The sequence below is a fragment of the Nyctereutes procyonoides genome, unplaced genomic scaffold (assembly GCF_905146905.1).
Source record: "Nyctereutes procyonoides isolate TBG_1078 unplaced genomic scaffold, NYPRO_anot_genome, whole genome shotgun sequence".
NCBI classification, from domain to species: Eukaryota; Metazoa; Chordata; class Mammalia; order Carnivora; family Canidae; genus Nyctereutes; species Nyctereutes procyonoides.
The window spans coordinates 1,411,684-1,431,914 of NW_026575025.1; the positions used below are offsets into that span (position 1 = coordinate 1,411,684).

The 20,231-nt window shown below is 56.8% G+C and overlaps 1 protein-coding gene across 1 annotated transcript; it reads left to right on the forward strand.

The window, feature by feature from the left end:
- The first annotated feature begins 630 nt into the window (after positions 1-630).
- On the forward strand, positions 631-19,982 carry MYBPC3 (myosin binding protein C3). Its single transcript, XM_055315132.1, has 29 exons — positions 631-746; positions 1,781-2,047; positions 2,573-2,692; positions 2,772-2,864; positions 2,954-3,102; positions 3,866-3,983; positions 4,484-4,532; positions 4,779-4,808; positions 4,983-5,036; positions 5,652-5,666; positions 5,893-6,272; positions 10,986-11,166; positions 11,323-11,459; positions 11,553-11,582; positions 13,057-13,196; positions 13,431-13,511; positions 14,320-14,479; positions 14,807-14,911; positions 15,000-15,188; positions 16,357-16,491; positions 16,610-16,777; positions 17,454-17,542; positions 17,666-17,861; positions 18,010-18,149; positions 18,370-18,529; positions 18,628-18,764; positions 19,046-19,232; positions 19,480-19,517; positions 19,672-19,982. Exons 1-28 carry the CDS (start codon positions 722-724, stop codon positions 19,488-19,490), a joined length of 3,546 nt encoding a protein of 1,181 aa, XP_055171107.1. The 5' UTR covers positions 631-721; the 3' UTR covers positions 19,491-19,517; positions 19,672-19,982.
- Positions 19,983-20,231: the final 249 nt, after the last annotated feature.

Below are 20,231 nucleotides of genomic sequence, written 5' to 3' on the forward strand. Positions count from 1 at the left end.
AAGAGTCAGCTTTGCCTCTGACGTCCACTTTGGGGTGTATTTGGAGATTTTCCCTCCTGCCCTCACCTGCAGGCCCACCCACTTCTTCTTCCCCTTGGGTGAGGGCAGCACCCAATACTGCCCTCTGCCCACCTGGCCCTGGACTGAGCTTCCCCAGGATTCCAGGGCCTTGTGAGCTGCAAGAGTAGAGGCATTGTCATCCAGCACTTTCTAAGTGCCTGACACTGATTTAGCATTTTCATTTATAAACTCACTTCACTCACAGAATAATCCTACACAGTGGGTGCTGCTGTCATCACCCCACTTTACAGATGAGGGAATTAAGGCACTGAGGTTAAGGAAATGGCAGTGCCAGGACTCAGGGCAGCCCGGCTCCAGGATCTGTGAGCATGCCAATTTATCATGCCCTTTCCCTGTCAGATGAACAGACAGACAGGGTTTGGGGTACCCCTGAGACTCACCAAAGGTTGGGGGGCAGAAGCCATCACATTGGACTGGAGGGAGAAGGGACAGAGCGAGCCTGGAACAATGTGGCCCTGCCATCTCCCTGAAGAGCCTCACTCTCTGGAATTTGTCTATATTTAGCAGGTGGCTGGGCAGGAGGAAGATAAGAAATCCTGGGGAGGGGAGAGCCCCTTATATAGTGTGGGGGGACGGGTCCTGCTCAGATCCTCTTTGGGCGGCCTGTGACTGCACGGTCCCTGGTGTTACCTCTCTCAAGATGCCTGAGCCAGGGAAGAAGCCAGGTAGCTCTGGGCCTGGGGTTGGGATTGGGTGTGGGGAAGAAGGGCTGGGGCATTTACGAGTGGGGGGCAGGCCTCAGAGTGAGTTCCCGAGAGTGGTGGCTGGCTGCCTTCCAGGTCTTTTTTCTGGTTCTCAGTTTCTCCTTTCCATCCTTCTGATAGAGTGAGGGCCAGCCAGAGGACCCCTCCCCTGTCCCCATCCCATCTACTTATGTAGCAAGATTAAGCCTGAGCTTGGCTTTTGGAAAAAGATCGCCGCAGGCATGAACCCAGGTTGAGTCTAGACTGGAGCCAGTCTCACTGAATGCTCCTGAGCAAGCCCCTGCCCTCCCTGGGTCTCAGTTTCCCTATCTGTACAAGGAGGAGTTGGGTTGGTTCTCTTCAGCTGTGAGATTCTCTGCTTTATGAGCCTGCACCCCTGTGGCCCCCACACCAGGGCAGGCATGACTCCCACGTTGAGGTAATGCAGCCCCTCTGTTCTGGGAGAGGAACAGGCACTGATCAACAGGCCCCTGATCCTGGGCCAAGGGCAGAGAAAGTCACAGCCCAGGGACCTGGCCTGTGTTCTTACCAAGGTCATGCAGGGCAAGGATTGGCCACCCCCTTTCCAGCCCTTCCCCCCAGGCCAGCTTTATCTCAGTTGCTGATTCTCTGCCTGAGGCCCTTGGAGAACAAATTTAGCCACATTCAGGTGCCCCCTGCTAAGGGCCCTGGATGGTGGGGGAAAGAAGGACCTGGGCTTCCCCAGGCAAGGAGGGTGGGCTATCCTAGGACACATCTAGCAAAGTTTGTGTGGAGGTTAGGAACACAGTCCTGGCTGCTTGCCTACTGGCCGTGTGATCTTGGATAAGTCACTTAACCTCTCTGAGCCGCTGGGAAATGGGTGTAACAATCACACCCACCTCATAGAGCCGCTGGAGTATTAAACGAGGTGATGCATTAAAGTGCTTATCACCAGAGTCAAAAAGAGGGCTGCAGGGGTGGGGGTGCATGGGAAAGCCAGGGGCTCCTGCAGCCTCCGTGGGCCTCTCTCTCAGTCTCAGCCTTCAGCAAGAAGCCGAGGTCAGCAGAGGTGGCCGCCGGCAGCCCTGCTGTGTTTGAGGCCGAGACCGAGCGGTCAGGAGTAAAGGTGCGCTGGCAGCGGGGGGGCAGTGACATCAGCGCCAGTGACAAGTATGGCCTGGCAGCCGAGGGCACAAGGCACACTCTGACAGTGCGGGACGTGGGCCCTGCCGACCAGGGGTCCTACGCAGTCATCGCCGGCTCCTCCAAGGTCAAGTTTGACCTCAAGGTCATAGAAGCGGGTAAGACCCTGGTCAGCCCTTCCCCAAGGTTTGAGCTTCTGGGGGCAGCCCTGCACCCGTCCGTCCGTCGCCCAGGGAGGAAGTGCCTCTCCACCCTGTTGCCTTTGCTTTAGCTGTGCCCTCTGCCAGGAATGCCCTTCTCTTTTCGGCAGCAAGACGTCTCTGAATGTCCCCATCGGCCTCCCTGGCCTGTCCCAGCCATCGTGCAAGTAGGGGAAATTCAGAGATGAATAAGGCAGAAGGCTGCCCTCCCTCTGGACACCTGCTTGCCGACGGGATGGGCGCTTGGCGGCTGTGTGTGCGGGAAGGCCCGCCGGCTGGGGGTGCGCAGGGAGCGCCAGCCCAGCCTGGGGGGGCAGGGGCACTCAGTGCTGTTGGGGCCGCCGCACCAGGATGCAGGCACGCGGTCTGCACGATGTGCACACGCCGATCTGGGCAGCCTGCAGAGCCCAAGGGGGACCAGGGACAAGAGGAGGGCTCCCTGGGGAGAAGTGGCTCTACGACCCCTGCCCCTGGCCCTTCCAGAGAAGGCAGAGACTGTGCCGGGCCCTGCTCCTGCCCCTGCCCCTGCTGAGGCTCCCGGAGCCCCCGGAGAAGCCCTGGCCTCAGCCACTGAGGAGAAAGGAGGCTCCTCAAGTCCCGAAGGTGAGAGGGACGGTGCAGGGACAGCCACGGCCTGCTGATGGGGTGTCCTGGGGCAGGTCTCAGAGGCCTCCACCCACAGGGCCGAGCTCGGCAGCCCCTGATGGCTCCGGTGCCCCTGATGACCCCATCGGCCTCTTTGTGATGCGGCCACAGGACGGTGAAGTGACAGCAGGTGAGTGTGGGCTGCAGCAGGGTAGGGTGGGGAAGGGGGCAGCAGGGCGCCCTCCCTCCCAAGCCCAGCCCTGCGCCCCTCTCCTGTAGGTGGCAGTATCACCTTCTCAGCACGTGTGGCCGGAGCCAGCCTCCTGAAGCCACCCACGGTCAAGTGGTTCAAAGGCAAGTGGGTGGATCTGAGCAGCAAAGCCGGCCAGCACCTGCAGCTGCACAGCAGCTATGACCGGACCAGCAAGGTGGGTCCTGTGGGGAGTGGGGGGGTGGGGAAGAGGCCATGAGGAGCCCTTGGGAGGCTCCAGAGGCACGGGGAGCCCTGGATGATCACCCTAAGACTGAGGGCACATGGCAGGTGCAAACAAGATACCTGGCGAGGCTGGGAAGCAGGTCAGGTGGCCACGGGTACACGGGGAGAATGGGGAATTCCAGGGGACCTGTGGGACTTGGGGACTTGCAGGGCATGATAATCTCAAGGGGTGTAATAAAGTTCAGGGGGGTGCAGGGAGTTCAGGAGAGCTGGGGGGTTCTTCAGCCAATGAGGATGGAAAGCCTCTGGATAGATGGATATCAGAGCCCAAGCTGCCCTTCGTTATACAGATGAAGATACCAAAGCTGAGAGGTTGTTTTTGCTGGTCTGAGGTCACTGAGAGCCAGGCCTCGAACCTGTGCTTTGACTCCCAGCTTCTACTCCTCTCGCTCTTCCACAGTCCTGGCCCAGGCAAGTGAGCCTCTGGCAGGGCAGGGCCAAGATGTTCGGTTGCGTGGATTGTGCACTGCACAAGAGTGCCTCATCTTAAGTGGCTGTCATTTGCCTTGTAGACATCACAGATTTATCATTTATCACCACCCTGTGCCAGCAGATGGCAGTCATGTGTCTTTACACAAAACCCTAAGGGTTAGCTAAACCCTGAGGGAGAGGCCATCAGCCACTCCCAGCCTCCTTTAGGAGCGAAGGGCCTCCTCTTCTGGCCCCTGGTCTCCCCTGACCCCTCACCTCCACAGGTCTACCTGTTTGAGTTGCACATTACAGATGCCCAGCCTACCTCTGCGGGCGGCTACCGCTGTGAGGTGTCCACCAAGGACAAGTTTGACAGCTGCAACTTCAATCTCACTGTCCACGGTGAGGGGAGCCTGGTGTCTGTCCTGGGCTTGGGGTCCCCATGGTTCCTTCCCCTGCGTCTGCCCCCAGTTGCCAACACGGAGGAGGATGCCTGGTCCTGCTCCAACGACTGCTGACCACATGCCCAGGGCTGCTCCTGCGGGGCCATGAGAGCGACCTGTGAGGCTTCTAGGGCCGGGGTGGGGCCTGACAGCCGCGCCCGGGTCTCACCTGAGGTCTCAGTCATCTCGGTGGCCCAGGCTCCTGGCACACGTGAACAGGGCAAGGGTGGGCTGAGAGCCGAGTGTGAGGTCAGCCACCTCTAAGGGACTGAGGACCATTAAAGCCCCACCTCCCTGGTACCTCAACCCCAGAAAGGCCCAGAATGTGGAGCTCTGGGGTAGACGCCCACTCTCAAGGGTCATGGAGGGCAGGCGTGTGACACTCAGAGATCCCAGGCCAGGGCTTCTGGGACGGCTCCTCTGAAGCCCCTTCCCTGTCTCCTCCCTCTCTGCACCCAGAGGCCGTTGGCCCAGGAGACCTGGACCTCCGATCAGCTTTCCGACGCACGTGAGTGGTTGTCTATCCTCAGGGTATGGGGGAGGCCAATGCTGGGGCTGGAGGACCCCTGGGGTTAGGGCTAAGAGTGATGTGGGGGGGAATGTGGGGGTAGGGATGAAGCTGATAGAGGTAGGGCAGCTGGCTCCCCTGGGCTGGGAGTGCTGTGTGGGGGGGTGCAGGGATGAAGCTGATAGGGGTGGGGCAGCTGGCTCCCCTGGGCAGGTGAGGAACTTGTTCTAACCCCCCCTCCCCCAGGAGCCTGGCTGGCAGTGGTCGGCGTATCAGGTACCGTCTCCCAGCCCTTCCTGCCCAGTACGCCAACCTTGGGGGTCTGAGATGACAGGGGGCCCCCATCCAGCCAGTGCTCCGTCCTGTCCCAGTACCTCTCCCCACCCCTGCCCCTGCCCAAGTCCGCCCAGCTGGCCCCACTGCAGCCTCACTGGGGGTCCCTCTCCATAGTGACAGCCATGAGGATGCCGGAACTCTGGACTTCAGCTCGCTGCTGAAGAAGAGGTGAGCTCCTGGGTAGCAGCTCCTGGGGTGGATGTCGAGGCCCCAGTTCAGACCCTGGCGATGAGGTTCTCATGAACCTGAGCTGTGTGGCCCTGAGCCGGTCACTGAACTCTGAACCAGTTTCCTGGTCTGTCAAATGGGACAGTCCTGCTGTGGGGAGGAGTCAGAGGGCAGGCATTGTACCCTGTGGACTAACATCCTCACAGGGTCACCCAGACCCCCGACCCCTGAGTCTATGATAGCTTAACTCAGTGGGGCTCTGGGGACCTGGAAGAAGCTGGAATCTGCTCCCCTGGCCCCCAGCTGACTCTGTGTCCCCTCCCTCTGTCTCCTGGACCCTGCATTATGGCTGCTGCTGCTGTGGCCCAGAGAGTAAGCATCGGGGGCGGGTGCTTTGGGCCAGCAGGGTGCTGGTGGGACTCCAAATCCATCCCGTGTATGGACCCCCCTGGCTAGGGTGTCTCGGAGCTTCGGGTCCTTCCTGTGCATGCCCGGTGCAGAGTAAATGGGGGAGGGGAGAGGGAGGAGGTGAGGGCCTGTGGGCTGTGACCCCACATCCTTGAGGGCAGGTGGCCCACACCTCTAATGGCCACTGCCTTTCTGTCCTGCCCGGAGCAGCAGTTTCCGGAGGTGAGTCTGAATCCTGCACCCCTGTCACCCCCACTTCCACTGAGACTCCCCCATACCGAACCTTAAGTCCAGGGCCAGCTCAGGCTGCACCAGAGGGGAAGGGACAGAGGGGTGGGGGCAGCTGTGGCCTCCTTGGTCTTGGGCCCCAGGAAGCCCCACCCCAGGGGAGGGCAAGGAGGGGGGGCCGGGGTATCCCTTGAGGCCTGTCTGCTGGACTGCGGACCAGGGACTCCAGGCTGGAGGCGCCAGCCGAGGAGGACGTGTGGGAGATCCTGCGGCAGGCGTCGCCGTCCGAGTACGAGCGCATCGCCTTCCAGCACGGCGTCACCGACCTGCGTGGCATGCTCAAGAGGCTCAAGGGCATGAAGCGGGATGAGAAGAAGAGCACAGGTGAGGCCGCCTGCCCCCCAGAGGAGACGGCGCTGGCGCACACACGGTTGTGGTGGGAAGGGAAGAGTCCAGCTTGGCCCAGAGACACTCAGGCAAGAAGAAGGGCCCAGATTAACCCCAGCCTTGTGTTGGAAAAAACCAAGAATGCCCAGGTTAGCCCCTGTCCACAAAAAAGAAGGGCACAAAAAATAAGGGCAAAGTTTAGCCCAGAGACACCACAAGGGAAATGACAGAGCACAGAGGGGGCCCTCAATGAAGAAAAGCCTGGGGGGTGCTGTGAAATAGAGTCAAGCAAAGACTAGGTCCCTTGGCGCCGACGCCCTCCCCCACTGCTTTTTGCAACTCTAGCGAGGATCCCCAGCCACATCTTTCCCGATATCTCTCTCTTGCTTGAAAGCCCCGTTTCTCTAAGCCAAACTAGAGCAGAGCGAGATCTGACAGCAAAGTTAGTGCTAGCGCTTCACACCACACAGGAACCGCCCATTACACAGACTCAGCGATCAGCTACATCTACTATAGAATAAGAGCAGATCATGACAGCTCATCAGTTCAGTACGAGAGCTACCGTCACACGCTGCACACGATAGCTCACGATCAATAACTATCGTCATATCCGACCACTGCACACTACAGAGGAGCAGAGAGAGAGTGCACCGCACGCTAGACGTAGCGAACAAACCTAGGGTTGGCCAGGAGGAGTGTGAGGTGGTGGCAGCGGTGACTGACTTGCGAGCAGAGAGGCACAGCGCAGCGTCCTCAACTACCCCTCACGCGTATGGGTGCTCTATGCAACCACATGAGATGGACTAACTGAGAGCTCAGCAAGTACACGATAGACCACGTTCTTTATGGATCCATAGCTAGACACATCACTAGGTGCAGTAGCATAACTACACAAGAGTTCCACGTCAAGAACTCTGCGTTTTGTCGCAGCAACATTGCGAGGCGCAAATAACAGCAAACTAAATGATAACAACACATACCGTGCGTCCTAAGTACACAACATATGAACGACAGAGTCACATGAGTGCTGTCTCACATAGAGATAAACAGTGTGCGCAGATGTCACGATTATGTCCATGAATTCACTTGCATGAGCCTGAATCCACACAGACGTCGTAGTAATTCCGATATACAATTCTTTCACTACTGACAAAGATAGTCACCGTATAGGACATATCCACAAGACATTACCAGATGTCTCTAGATGCTCTAGAGAATACACGAAGGGCGGAGAGCGGTGCGAGTGCTGTGTTTTTTATCAGCATGAAGGAGGAGATCATGGAGAGCAATAACTCATGTGAGGCACTTATGATGATCCTCGGTCGGAGCTGTATGTGATAGGGCATTCTCATTGCCGAGGCTGCTCTTCGTCTCTCGCTCTACAACTTTGCTCCTACTGAACCACCAGGGACCTGAAGAGACCAGCTGGTAGATAATATCCCAATAGCGCTACTGTTAGAGAGGGGGACGTCTTACCAGCGGAGTCTCCGCCGACATGGAGTGGGGTCTTTAGGTGGTATATAAGTGGGTTTGAATAAATTTGGTATATAGTGCACACTATATTCTTATACGGTATCTGAGGGCTACCGTCACTTCGGCTCAGGCGCGCAGGTTACTCATTAGTATTTACTCATATGTTGTAGATCACATATGACTGTGCGGGTACTCTACAAGGAGATTTTTCCACAGGCACTGGGCTGACAAGCGTACACGGATATGGGGATGGGGGGAAGTTTGAAGTATGGTGGAGTTTTTAATGGGTCGATGCGAGCTCAGTAGTGACGTAAGACACTAGCTCTATGCATGTAAGTGAGTTTGTCTGCACGTCGATGGAGGGAGTAGTCGAGAGGGAGTAAGGGTCCAACAGTGCATTACACACACTCAGAGAGTAGAGAGATACATGTGGTGAGGTGTAGGGAATGGACGCGTGGATATACTTCAACGCTTGAGACTTGGCAGTAAGTGAGGTTGGATGACACGGGAGGATAGTGAGCGAACGCAGTGTCTAGCACAGGTGTGGTGCAGGTGTATCAATTGAAATGAACACAGCTGCGCGCACGCTATGTGACTGAGAGGTATCACAGTGACTTACAGAGGAGGATTGCAGGGGAAGGGGAGGGAGGTGGCGAAGGTGTGACGAGGCGGATAGCCATTGGAGTGAGGGTGCGGCGTGTGCGGTAGAAGGTAGACGCTATTGACTGTGGAGAGAGCAACATGACTAGAGAACTTATATCAGCAGGTTCAAGAAGATGGGGCAGGTAGGGTGTGCGGAATCTCGATATACTGACTGGGGAGAACACACAAGATATGGGTGGCACGAGTACAGTGGAATGTACGTTGGGGCACGTGTGTCAGTGCTCTATAGTAAAGGGCACTCCGATGGACGACACGGTATAGTGATCTAGATGGTGGGACTAGCGTCATGGGTGACACGGAATGGTAGACGCTCACTGTGACATGTCACGACGCATAGGTGTGATGGCGGATCTTGGGAGTGGAGGTTGGAAGAGTGGCAGGAGGGATCAGAGTATCAAGGTTGGGCACAACAGTACAGTAATGCACAGCTTTCGAATGGACATGGGGAGCGGACAGGACATCTGCGCTTCTCAGTGTGGCGGGACTTTTGTCATACGACGTATGTACTGGTTTGGGTTCTCGTGAGCGGGCTGATGCAACTGTAACTGAGTGAGACAGTAGGGTGAGTGTGCGGTTATGATTGGGTGGTTTAGATTGGGATTTGGTGGTTGAGAATTGGTACAGTGCAGTGTGATAGTAGGAGGGGATGTGATAGTAGTTGGTGTGCAAGGATGAGGGGAAGGAGTATGTGTGAGTGAACGCGTCTGATTGGAGCGCACGACAGCATGTGGGGTTGTGTGTGGTGTGTATGGAAGTATACTAGGGGTTGAGTTGGGTACAGGCGATTTGTGTTCTAGATCTTGGTGTGCGGTTAATTGTTGGTCGATAGGCGGGGTTGCTATTAGCTGGATGAGGAGAGACACTATGAATAGTGAGAGTCGTGCGGAGTACACGTCGTCGTATGTCGTTGTGTTGCTGGCGTGAATGAAGGTAGGAACTGATCAAGAGTTAAGTATATATAGAGTAAGATGGGCGATCAACTGATTCATTAGGGTGTATGTAGAGATGAGTCTATATAGGTGTGCGTGGGGAGTGGGGTTGTGGTATGCGAGGTGTACTAGTGGTGTTTGATGTTATGGGAGTGCACACATTGCTAAGAATTGCGATGGTATATCACAGGGAGGATGTGGTATTCGATGGATGGAAAGTATTTATCTCACTAGGAGGGAGCACGATGCATGAGTTACATTTCTTACTTTCAGAGGAGGATACGTAGAGCAGTGTGCACATTGATGATGTATGAGTAGCGGTTCGATAGGATATACTCGACAAGATTAGACGATGCAGAGAACAGTCGAATAACTAAAATAGATATGGTACACACGATGGTATAAGGATTGATTAAGGTTTTGAGAGAAGATAGCGTGAGGACTAGGATAGGAGGCATTGCAGTCGTGTCAGTTGGTTCTGAGGAGACAGACAATTGACAGTGGTTTGGACAGATAGCGAATGGGGGGGGAGTCAGTATGGGGCATGGGAACAAGTACAGACTCATTAGGGATCGGGTCAAAGAGACAAGGGGTAGGTTTTGTGTGGGGAGTGAGTGGTATGATTTTTAATATCTCTCAACCATAGTATGAGACGATACATGCCATGAAGGCAAGTAGGGAGAAACTTGGGTGGAAGCACGTATGGTCTAAAGCGTGAGGTGGAAGGGGGATTAGTGTGCAAAATGGTATGGTGTAGATAAAACGTAACATGAGTAATATTGACACTGTGACAGGCAAACATACTAGCTTTCATATTCGATGTGACAAAATACAGGATTGTGACGAGTGGTGACGTGCTCATGGGAGAGACATGGTGGATATCGAGGTTGTGTAATGGTGTGGGTGACACAGGGAATGGGTAGGCTACACGCACTAAGACTAAGCACACAAGCACACACAAAAATGGAACTCTATAGAATGTCTTGCGGATTAGCGGCGAGACGCAGGACGTGAGGACTACACGCAGGAACTGAACACTGACAGGAAGACAACAACGGTGAAGAACTGATTCTACGTGACGGATGGAATGACATCTTAGAGTGAGAAGTGTAGAACCTGAAGGTGTGGATATAAATAGGGTATAAATGGGGGGGGGTGAAATATGAAAATATATAAAAGATAAAATGATATAGAGACAGCGGGTAACAAGCACAGAATGTGTTGTTGAGAGTGGGGGTAATGTGATGATGGATAGTAGATAGGACACGGGTGGGAGGAAGAGGTCTGACAGAGCAACTGTGAGTATAGTTAATGGGTGTGGTGGTGCCAAGGATGAAGGGAGGGGAATGGGTGGCGTGATGTTGTTGGGCAGGACATGAAGACGTGTCAAAGTAGCTCTATGACAAAGTTTTGGTGGACACAATATGGGGGAGGGGTGGGGAGGGAAAAAAATAGGTTTTGAGTATGTTTCTATTTTATTGGATTGGCTCTGCGTGATGTGTGTCTGTTATCTCTTCTATGTGAGGAGGGATGGAGGTGGAGGTGACGTGAGAGAGTTTAGGGTGTATTGTATGTGGTGAAAATGAATGACTGGGAAAAGAAATAAGAGATACTGGAAAGCAGTAAGAGCAGAATGAAGTACACAATTGATATGTGATTGAAGAGGAAATGTATGGAAACTAAAAGATGAATTGGAAAAGTGGAAAAGAGAGACAGCAGAGATGGATGGAAAGACAGACACACAGACCCAGGTCAGAGATTTAGAGAGAGAAGGACACAGAGGGGAGTCCTGCAGAGAAGCAGTGAGAGACACAGACAGGCTGGAGCACCTCCCCAGCCCGTACCCCCCCGTACCCCCTAGCTCATGACCAGCACGGGGCAGGAGGCCACCCGGAGGCTGGCTCTGGCCAGGGGCCCTCTCCCTCTCCCACTCTCTTACTCATGCCTCGAGCATCTGGGCTGGCCCGTGCTGGGCCCAAGGTCACAGAGATTAGTGCGACCAGCCCCTGCTCAGTCTCCAAGGGCCCAGCCAAGGGCCACTTGTACGTTGTCTACTTCTGAAAACACGTGAGGGGCTGGAAGGTCAAAAATAGAGCAAGCATTTGAACTACCAGACCACCCCTGAGCTAGGGTGGGGCGAGGGCCCTGGGAGCCCTGACTGTGGTGAGGGCTGGGCGGGGCGGGGCGGGGTGGCCCAGGGGGTCCCTTGAGCCACCACTTCTCTGCAGAGTCCACAAACTGACCATTGACGACGTCACGCCTGCGGACGAGGCTGACTACAGCTTTGTGCCTGAAGGCTTTGCCTGCAACCTGTCGGCCAAGCTGCACTTTATGGGTGAGCGGCACCGGGGCCTCGGTGGGGGCCCTTGAGGCTGGCTCTGCCTTTGTCCACCCACCTCCACGCCACTTGCTCTTCCTTCTCTTGCAGAGGTCAAGATCGACTTTGTGCCCAGGCAGGGTGAGTCTTGGGACCTCTTCCCTGCACCCCACTCCACCCATGTCCCCATCCATTCCCAGACAGAGGGAAGAGCAAGGAACCTGCAGCAGGGACCCCAAGACCCAGCTCCAGCTCCAGTGCTCACAATCATAGGCCAATCGTAATCTCTAGGCACCTCAGTTCCCTCATCTATAAAATGGGACTCCTCATAATGCCTCCTCCATGGGGTGCGGGAAAGATTAGAAGATGTGACTCCATCATTAAATCTGTTCTGTCTTTATTTTTATTTTTAATTATTTTTTAACAGGGGGAGGGGCAGAGGGAGAGAGGGAGAGAGAGAATCTCACACAGGCTCCACACCCAGCGCAGAGCCCGACGAGGGGCTCCATCTCACAGCCATGAGCTTGTGACCTGAGCTGAAATCTAGAGCCGAATGCTTAGTGGGCTGAGTCACCCAAGGTGCCCCAAATCTGTTCTGCTTTTAGCAGTAACCGCGCTGCTTTTAGATTACACATCTATCAGATATTTAAGAATTCTAACTTCAGGAGGATAGTCCAGGCTGAGGCACACTCTAGGTCAGTGCTTTCCAAACAAGTCCACTGAGCAGGATACTCCATTTCAAAGGGTTCCATGATGGGACGCCTGGGTGGCTCAGCAGTTGAGCATCTGCCTTCGGCTCAGGGCGTGATCCCAGGGTCCTGGGATCAAGTCCCACATCGGGCTCCCTGCATGGAGCCTGCTTCTCCCTCTGCCTGTGTCTCTGCCCTTCTCTCTGTGTCTCTCATGAATAAATATATAAAATCTTCACAAAAAAAAACCCCAAAGAGTTCCATGGTAAGGTAAGTTTGGGAAACACTGAACACTTGCTCTACCTCTTGCTGATTCCGGAGCAAGAAAGAGAGAGTAAGTGTTCAGTGTTTTTAAATCCCATGGTAAAGAAATGTACTTGACTTTGTTTCATCCAGGGTTTCCTACTTGATTTGGTCACGGAAACTTCTTTTGTCTTTTTTCTGGCAGAACCTTCATGTCCCCTGTAATTACAGTTTGAGAAATGCTACAGTAGGCGACCCATGTTACAAACCTCCCTGGGAACTGCCTGGGGGGACGGAAATGTTCTAGGTCTTGATTGGGGTGGTAGTTGCACAGGTGTACGCATTTGTCACAACTCATCAAGCTGTGTGCTCAAATCTCGGCCTTTTATTCTGTTAATTATACCTCAAAGTGGGGCAGCCCAGGTGGCTCAGCAGTTTAGCACCGCCTTCAGCCCAGGGCATGATCCTGGGGACCCGAGATCGAGTCCCGCATCGGGGTCCCTGTAGGGAGCCTACTTGTGTCTCTGCCTCTCTCTGTGTCTCTCATGAATAAATAAAATCTTAAAAAAAAATTATACCTCAAAGTGATTAAACACAAGCAGGGGCACATGCTCCTTCCAGTTTCTCCGTCTCTCGTGGGCCCTCCCCTTTCTCCAACTTATGCCTTCTCCACCCCACCCCAGAACCTCCCAAGATCCACCTGGACTGCCCGGGCCGCAAGCCAGACACCATCGTGGTTGTGGCTGGGAACAAGCTACGCCTGGATGTCCCTATCTCAGGGGACCCTGCTCCCACTGTAATTTGGCAGAAGACCATCACACAGGTACCCTGCCTCCGTCCTCCACTCCCCCATCCGGACAACGGGTACGTGGGGCCAGCGGGTGTGGGAACCTGTTCCCCACCCCACCTCACATGTGCACAGCTGGTCACCGAGCAGGAGCACAGGTGCTCAGCTGGCAGGGAGGTGGGCAAGGTGGGCCGCAGAAGGGGGCTGGGCAGGAATTCCCTCCAGGTTGAGTCAGCCCGTTCCCCTGCTTCCTTCCTGCTCTGTTTCCAGAAGAACAAGGTCCCAGCAGGGCCAGCGCCTGATGCCTCGGGGGATGCCGCTGCCAGTGACGAGTGGGTGTTTGACAAGAAGGTGAGTGAGGCTGACGGTGGGATGGGGCTCCTTTGCCTTCTGTTATTTTCTGCCTATGCATCTGGCTAGCTATGCCCCAGCCCCAGGCACGGCCTCTGTGGGACCCCCCGCCACCGTGCCTCCATCGGGTACAGGGTCCCTTAACATTGGCTGGGGCGCCCTCATGACGGCTGCTCCCTGTCTCCCATCTTCCCAGCGAGGGAGAGGGTTTCCCCGAAAGAGCAGCTGCCTGGGCCCCACTTGGGTCAGCTTTTCCTCCTCCGGGCAGTTGGCCCCTCCACTCACCTGAGGTCTTTCGGGATCCTCAGCTCTGTAAGGCCGTGCTATTTCCATTGGGCAGATAAGAACACTGAGGCACAGAGAGAACAGCTAAGGCCCAAAGCTCCAGACAAAGCCAGAGCTAGAGCCCAAGACCCTCACCCTAGTGCTACGCCCCTGGCGGGCACTAAATAAAAGTGTTTGGACTAGGTCCTCACACAAGTGGTTTCCACTTGGGCTGCATCTGCTCCCCGGACCCCGCTCTGAGCTCTCTTCCTTTTTTTTTTTTTTTAATATTTTATTTATTTATTCATGAGAGACCCAGAGAGAGAGGCAGAGACACAAGCAGAGGGAGAAGCAGGCTCCATGCAGGGAGCCTGATGCAAGACTCGATCCCAGGACCCTGGGATCATGCCCTGAGCGAAAGGCAGAGGCTCAATCACTGAGCCACCCAAGTGCCCCCTGAGCTCTCTTCCTATCTCGGGCCATCACAGAGGCTCCCGAAGCCTGTGGGGTCCGACTAGGTCCCCAGATACCCCTTTCCCCCCAGCTGCTGTGTGAGACCGAGGGCCGGGTCCGTGTGGAGACCACCAAGGACCGCAGCATCTTCACTGTGGAGGGGGCCGAGAAGGAAGACGAGGGTGTCTACATCGTCACGGTGAAGAACCCCGTGGGCGAGGACCAGGTCAACCTCACAGTCAAGGTCATCGGTGAGGCTGGCTGTCCCAGGGCTAGGAGGGGAAAATAGAGGGGAACCCGGCAGGGGGGCCTGTCCGTCTACTTGGTTAGTCATTTTGACAGACATCCCAAGACATGCTCTCAGCTCCCTGGAGAGGATTGGGATTAGGACACAGGGTGTATATGGGCAGTGGGGAGCCATAATGATCACAGGCTGGTGACATGATCAGAGCCTCATTCTAGAAATGTCTGTGGGGTGCGGTGGAGGTGGGCTCTGGCTGTTGGTTGGGGTGCCAAGGGAACGAGCAGCGTCGGCTCAGGGGCCTGGCAGGGCTGATGTGGATCCACCCTTCCCTCAGATGTGCCAGATGCTCCTGCGGCCCCCAAGATCAGCAACGTGGGCGAGGACTCCTGCACCGTGCAGTGGGAGCCCCCTGCCTACGACGGTGGCCAGCCGGTCCTGGGTGAGCGGCAGGCATGGGGACAGAGCCAGGGGCCGGGGGGCGGGGGTATCTGGGCCCCGGGCCGGAGCTTCCACCTCCCTTTCATCAGGCTACATCCTGGAGCGCAAGAAGAAGAAGAGCTACCGGTGGATGCGGCTCAACTTCGACCTGCTGCGGGAGCTGAGCCATGAGGCCCGGCGCATGATTGAGGGTGTGGTGTACGAGATGCGAGTCTACGCTGTCAACGCCATCGGCATGTCCAGGCCTAGCCCTGCCTCCCAGCCCTTCATGCCAATCGGTGAGCCCGCCTGGCCTGGTGCTGCCCCGCGTCCTCCCCAGTCAGGATTAGCCCCTTAGGGTTAGGTTAGCTAATTAGGTTAGCTAATTAGGATGCTCTGTGGGCGGCCACCACACCAGGCATATTTACATCAGGGTCTCCTGTAAGCCTCAGTTGGGGATAATCCTCCTCATTTCACAGATGAAGAAAGTGAGGTGCCCAGAAGGACTTGCTTGAGGTCACCTAGCTGGTAGGGGTGGAGCCGAGACTCACACCAATCTGACTGTGGGTGCCTCTTAGGCCTCAGTTTCCACATCTATAAAATGGGGGTAATGACAATATCTACTTCATGGAACTGCTGTTAGGATGGCACACAGCAGGTGCTCAATAAATGTTATCTGTCCCCTCTTCCCCACTCCCTTCAACCAGGGTTTGTCATATATAGGACAGAGCGAGGGCCCTGACTGCCTGGGGGTCCAAGGGGCTTGGGTCTGTGCAAAGGATCGTGGGCTGGACTCAGAGACGGAGTTTGCAGAGTCAGCTCCATCACTCCAGGGGGGCCATCTGGGGTCACGGCCTCCCCTGAAGCCTCTGTTTCCTCTCTGGGTCATGGGGGTCCAGAGGGTGGAACAGTGCTGAGGACAGCTGTCCCTCCCAGGACGTGGGAGCAGGGAGGGCAGCTGTCGGGGGTGTGTGGGGGGCGGGTACCCCCCTCTGGTCCCTGGAGGGGGCACACAACCTGGGGAGATGACAGCATGGGGGTGGGGGGCCTGTGGGGAGAAGGCTCCAGGCCTCTCTAGGGACTGACTTGCAGTTTGCTTAACTCTCAGTCCACTCACCTCACCCTACGGTGCCAGGAATTTCCCTGCTTTGGGCTAGTTTTTCCCTAAATGCTACGTTTATAGCATTTCTTGTGTTGTCCCGCCTGAGTGGCCCGTGTGGGCGCGCGTGCGTTCTTTGGGGTATGTTTTCCTGTGTGCGGCCCCCTTTAGCGAGGGTTGTTGCCGTCGTTTGTTCGGAAGCCCGTCTAGAGACATGTCTTTCAACGGAGCTGAAGCATTTCTGCAGGTGCTGGAGGGCCAGGCAGGAGCCGAGCGCCCCGTGTGCTCGAGGGTGCGGGCCCTTCGGTGTTCCGGGGGGCGCAGGCCCACTCAGACCCCTCTGTGCCTCCCCCCGACCCCGTGCCCAGGCCCCCCGAGCGAGCCCACCCACCTGGCGGTGGAGGACGTGACGGACACCACCGTCTCCCTCAAGTGGAGGCCCCCGGAGCGCGCGGGCGCGGGCGGCCTGGACGGCTACAGCGTGGAGTACTGCCGGGAGGGCTGTGAGTGGCCCTGCACCCCCCACCCCGACCCTGACCCCGACCCGGGGGCCCGCCAGCGCGGGAGGCGGCCGGTGGGGTGGGCTGTGCAGGCCTGATGTCCCTGGGCCTTCCCCGCCAGGCTCCGAGTGGGTGACGGCCCTGCAGGGGCTGACGGAGCAGACGGCGGTGCTGGTGAAGGACCTGCCCACGGGGGCCCGGCTGCAGTTCCGGGTGCGCGCCCACAACATGGCAGGGCCCGGAGCCCCCGTCACCACCCAGGAGCCCGTGACGGTGCAGGAGATACTGCGTGAGTGGCCCTCACAGGACAGGCCCACCCCTGACGCCCTGGCCCCTGGGATCCAAGGAACTGGGGAGGCCCAGGGAGGCCCTACTGGAAAGAGGGGCTGAATACTCCATGGGGGAAGGTCAGAGGCTCTATTCATGCCCCAGGCCCAGGGCAAATATTCGGAGAATATCTTCTGTGTGACCCTCCCCGGTTCTGGGACAGGGAAAATGTAGGTCATTACACTGTTGTCTCTGAGCTCTGCTCTGTGGGCCTCTCAGGTCTACGGGCAGGTACTGCCCTGTGCTATGACTCAGCATCACATCGGCCCATCTGGGATCCACTTCCCACTCCTCTATTCCTGACAGAGCATGGATCTTGTAGAGATTGGTTCTCAAAGTGGAAAAGAGACAGCAGACTGGGGTGGAAACAGCCAGGGGGTAGAGACCCAAACCCCATGTTTGCATCCGGGCCTGTGACTTCTAGCTGTGTGACCTCCAGCAAGTTGCTCACCCTCTCTGATCCCTGCCTCTTATAGCCATGTGGTGAGGCTGAGGTCTGGGGCTGGGAGAGCTAAGGGAGGGCCATTTCCTTAGCTGTGGCCTTCTGGCCCTGCCTCAGGAGGGGAGGAGCTGTGGCATGTGGCGCTCCTTGGGGGCAGAGCTTTTCCCTTGCTGAGCTGCTCACTTGGCACCCACAGAGCGGCCCCGGCTCCAGTTGCCCAGGCACCTGCGCCAGACCATCCAGAGAAAGGTTGGGGAGCCCGTGAACCTCCTCATTCCTTTCCAGGTAGGGCTGGCCATCCTCCCCGTCCTCCACTGCGTGTCATCTCTGCCTAGTTGGGAGATGTGTCTCAGGGCTGACTAGACCCAGTCATGCCAGGCTCGGGGGTGAGCTGTCCCTTCCTCACAGGGCAAGCCCCGGCCTCAGGTGACCTGGACCAAAGAGGGGCAGCCCCTGGCAGGCGAGGAGGTGAGCATCCGCAACAGCCCCACGGACACCATCCTGTTCATCCGGGCTGCCCACCGTGCCCACTCTGGCACCTACCAGGTCATGTTGCGGATCGAGAACATGGAGGACAAGGCCACGCTGGTCCTGCAGATCGTTGGTGCGTGGCACAGGGGCTCCTCCTCTGGGATGCCCAGAGTCCCTGCAGAAGGTGGCAGGCCAGGGCCAGGCTGGCGGGGGTGAGGGGGCTTCCCAGGGTCCTCTGTGCATACTCGGGGTGTGTGTTCCAGCTGGGCTTTCTCCTGCAGACAAGCCAAGCCCTCCCCAGGATATTCGGGTCGCCGAAGCCTGGGGTTTCAATGTGGCTCTGGAGTGGAAGCCACCCCAGGATGATGGCAACACAGAGATCTGGGGTTACACAGTACAGAAAGCTGACAAGAAGACCATGGTGAGCCTGGGGTGCTGGGCCCCCCTTATATTCCCTCCCTAGGGCCAGGTAGACTGGGCCTCAGCTCCCTCTCTTGTCCTGAGAAAGGGTCTGCTGCTCATCCTCCCTCCCTGACCTTATTCCCTCCACAGTTAAGGTACAGATACCAAGCATACCCCAAAAGAGACTCCCTGGCAGGAAGTAGGGCCCCACAGAGCCTCCCCTTCCTCCACACCCCCAGGAGTGGTTCACTGTCCTAGAGCATTACCGCCGCACTCACTGCGTGGTGTCAGAGCTCATCATTGGCAACGGCTACTACTTCCGGGTCTTCAGCCACAACATGGTGGGGCCCAGTGACAAAGCCGCCACCACCAAGGAGCCTGTCTTTATCCCCAGACCAGGTGCTGTACCTTTCCTGCCACCCCCAGGAGGAGCCGGGGCAGGGAGGTGGTAGGAGCTGGGAGGGGGCACTCTCCGGACAAAGTCCTATCACCAACAGGCATCACGTATGAGCCACCCAGCTATAAGGCCCTGGACTTCTCGGAGGCCCCGAGCTTCACCCGCCCCCTGGTGAACCGCTCAGTCATCGCTGGCTACAATGCTACCCTCTGCTGTGCTGTGCGGGGTAGCCCCAAGGTAGAGAGCTTGGGGCCCTGGTGCAGGACGACTCGGGAGGCAGGCTTTGGAGGCTTCCAACTCCACGCTCCTCTCCCCAGCCATTCCCTGCTCCTATCCCACAGGGGCTCGGGGCCAGCCTCCGCTCCCTGCACAGTCTTGGCGGTCTCATGGGCCCTTGTTCAATCCCTGCTTGGGCATAGTTTGGACTCCATTGGGAGCCCCTAGAAGAGCAACAGGTTCCTGCGAAGTCTCCTGCCAACCTGAGATGGTCTCCCTCCCTCCCATTTTCTGATGTATAGCCCAAGATTTCCTGGTTCAAGAATGGCCTGGATCTGGGGGAGGATGCCCGCTTCCGCATGTTCAGCAAGCAGGGAGTGTTGACCCTGGAGATTAGAAAGCCCTGTCCCTTTGACGGGGGCATCTATGTCTGTAGGGCCATCAACTTACAAGGCGAGGCACAGTGTGAGTGCCGCCTGGAAGTACGAGGTGAGGAGCCCATGGGAGCAGGGCCGGGGCTTGGGGTGGTGGAGAAGGCAGGGAACCAGCCGGGACTCTGGTTCAGCCACGCAGCTTCTCTGGCTGAAAGCAGTAACCCTGTCATGTCCAACGTGGGTACTGGCTTCTGGGCTCTGCTGCCACAGCTGCCCCCCTTGGCCTTCCAGGAGGCTGGGGGGACATGAGTGGTGCCAGGAGGGGAAACACACGTGTGACACGGCCTCCTTCTCCCCTGCAGTGCCTCAGTGACCTGGCTGGCTCCCTGGCGATGGCCAGGTATGTACTCTAAGCCATCCCCACACCCATGGCCCGAGTCAGAGACTGAGCCCCAGCCCTTGGTTCTGGGGGGGCAGCCATCAGGAGACGGAGGTGCAGGTGCCTCTTTGCAAGGTTTCAGACCAGCGCATTCACAAGGGAACCTGTGTTACAGGTGCAACAGGATGCCGATGGCCCAGGGCCCGGGAACCTGGAAGAACGCTGGATAAGCCACCTTCCTGCTGTTGAGTGTGTGTGCACAAGTGTGTATCTTGGGGTGGGGCTGGGGGGAAGCATCCATAGGGCAATGCCCTTAAGATAAGCAGGCCTGGAGGCTCTGTGTAGACTGAACCATCTGAGCTCCCACTGGCCGCTCTCTGGCCTTGGGACAAAAAGTTGGTGGACTCAGGAAATGGTGGCTGGGGACAGACCTTGCTGGCCTGCCATGTTTTCTCAATATATGAGGGCAATAAAAGACGAGTGGTCACAGAGAGCTGACTCTTCCTGTCTAGTGTTTTCACAAAAAGCCCAAGGAAATATACTTGAGCTTCAGAGCAAACTGAACCAGGTATTGTCTCCTGGATGCGTTAGATGAGGCTGATGGTGGAATCCTGAATTCATAAGGCACGAGAAGAAACCTAGTCTTCCCCCCACTGTGTACGTTCCCCCGATGGGGAAAGCTGGGCCAGTGATGCAGGGGAGTGTGTTAGCAACACAGCAGAAACCCAAGGCTCT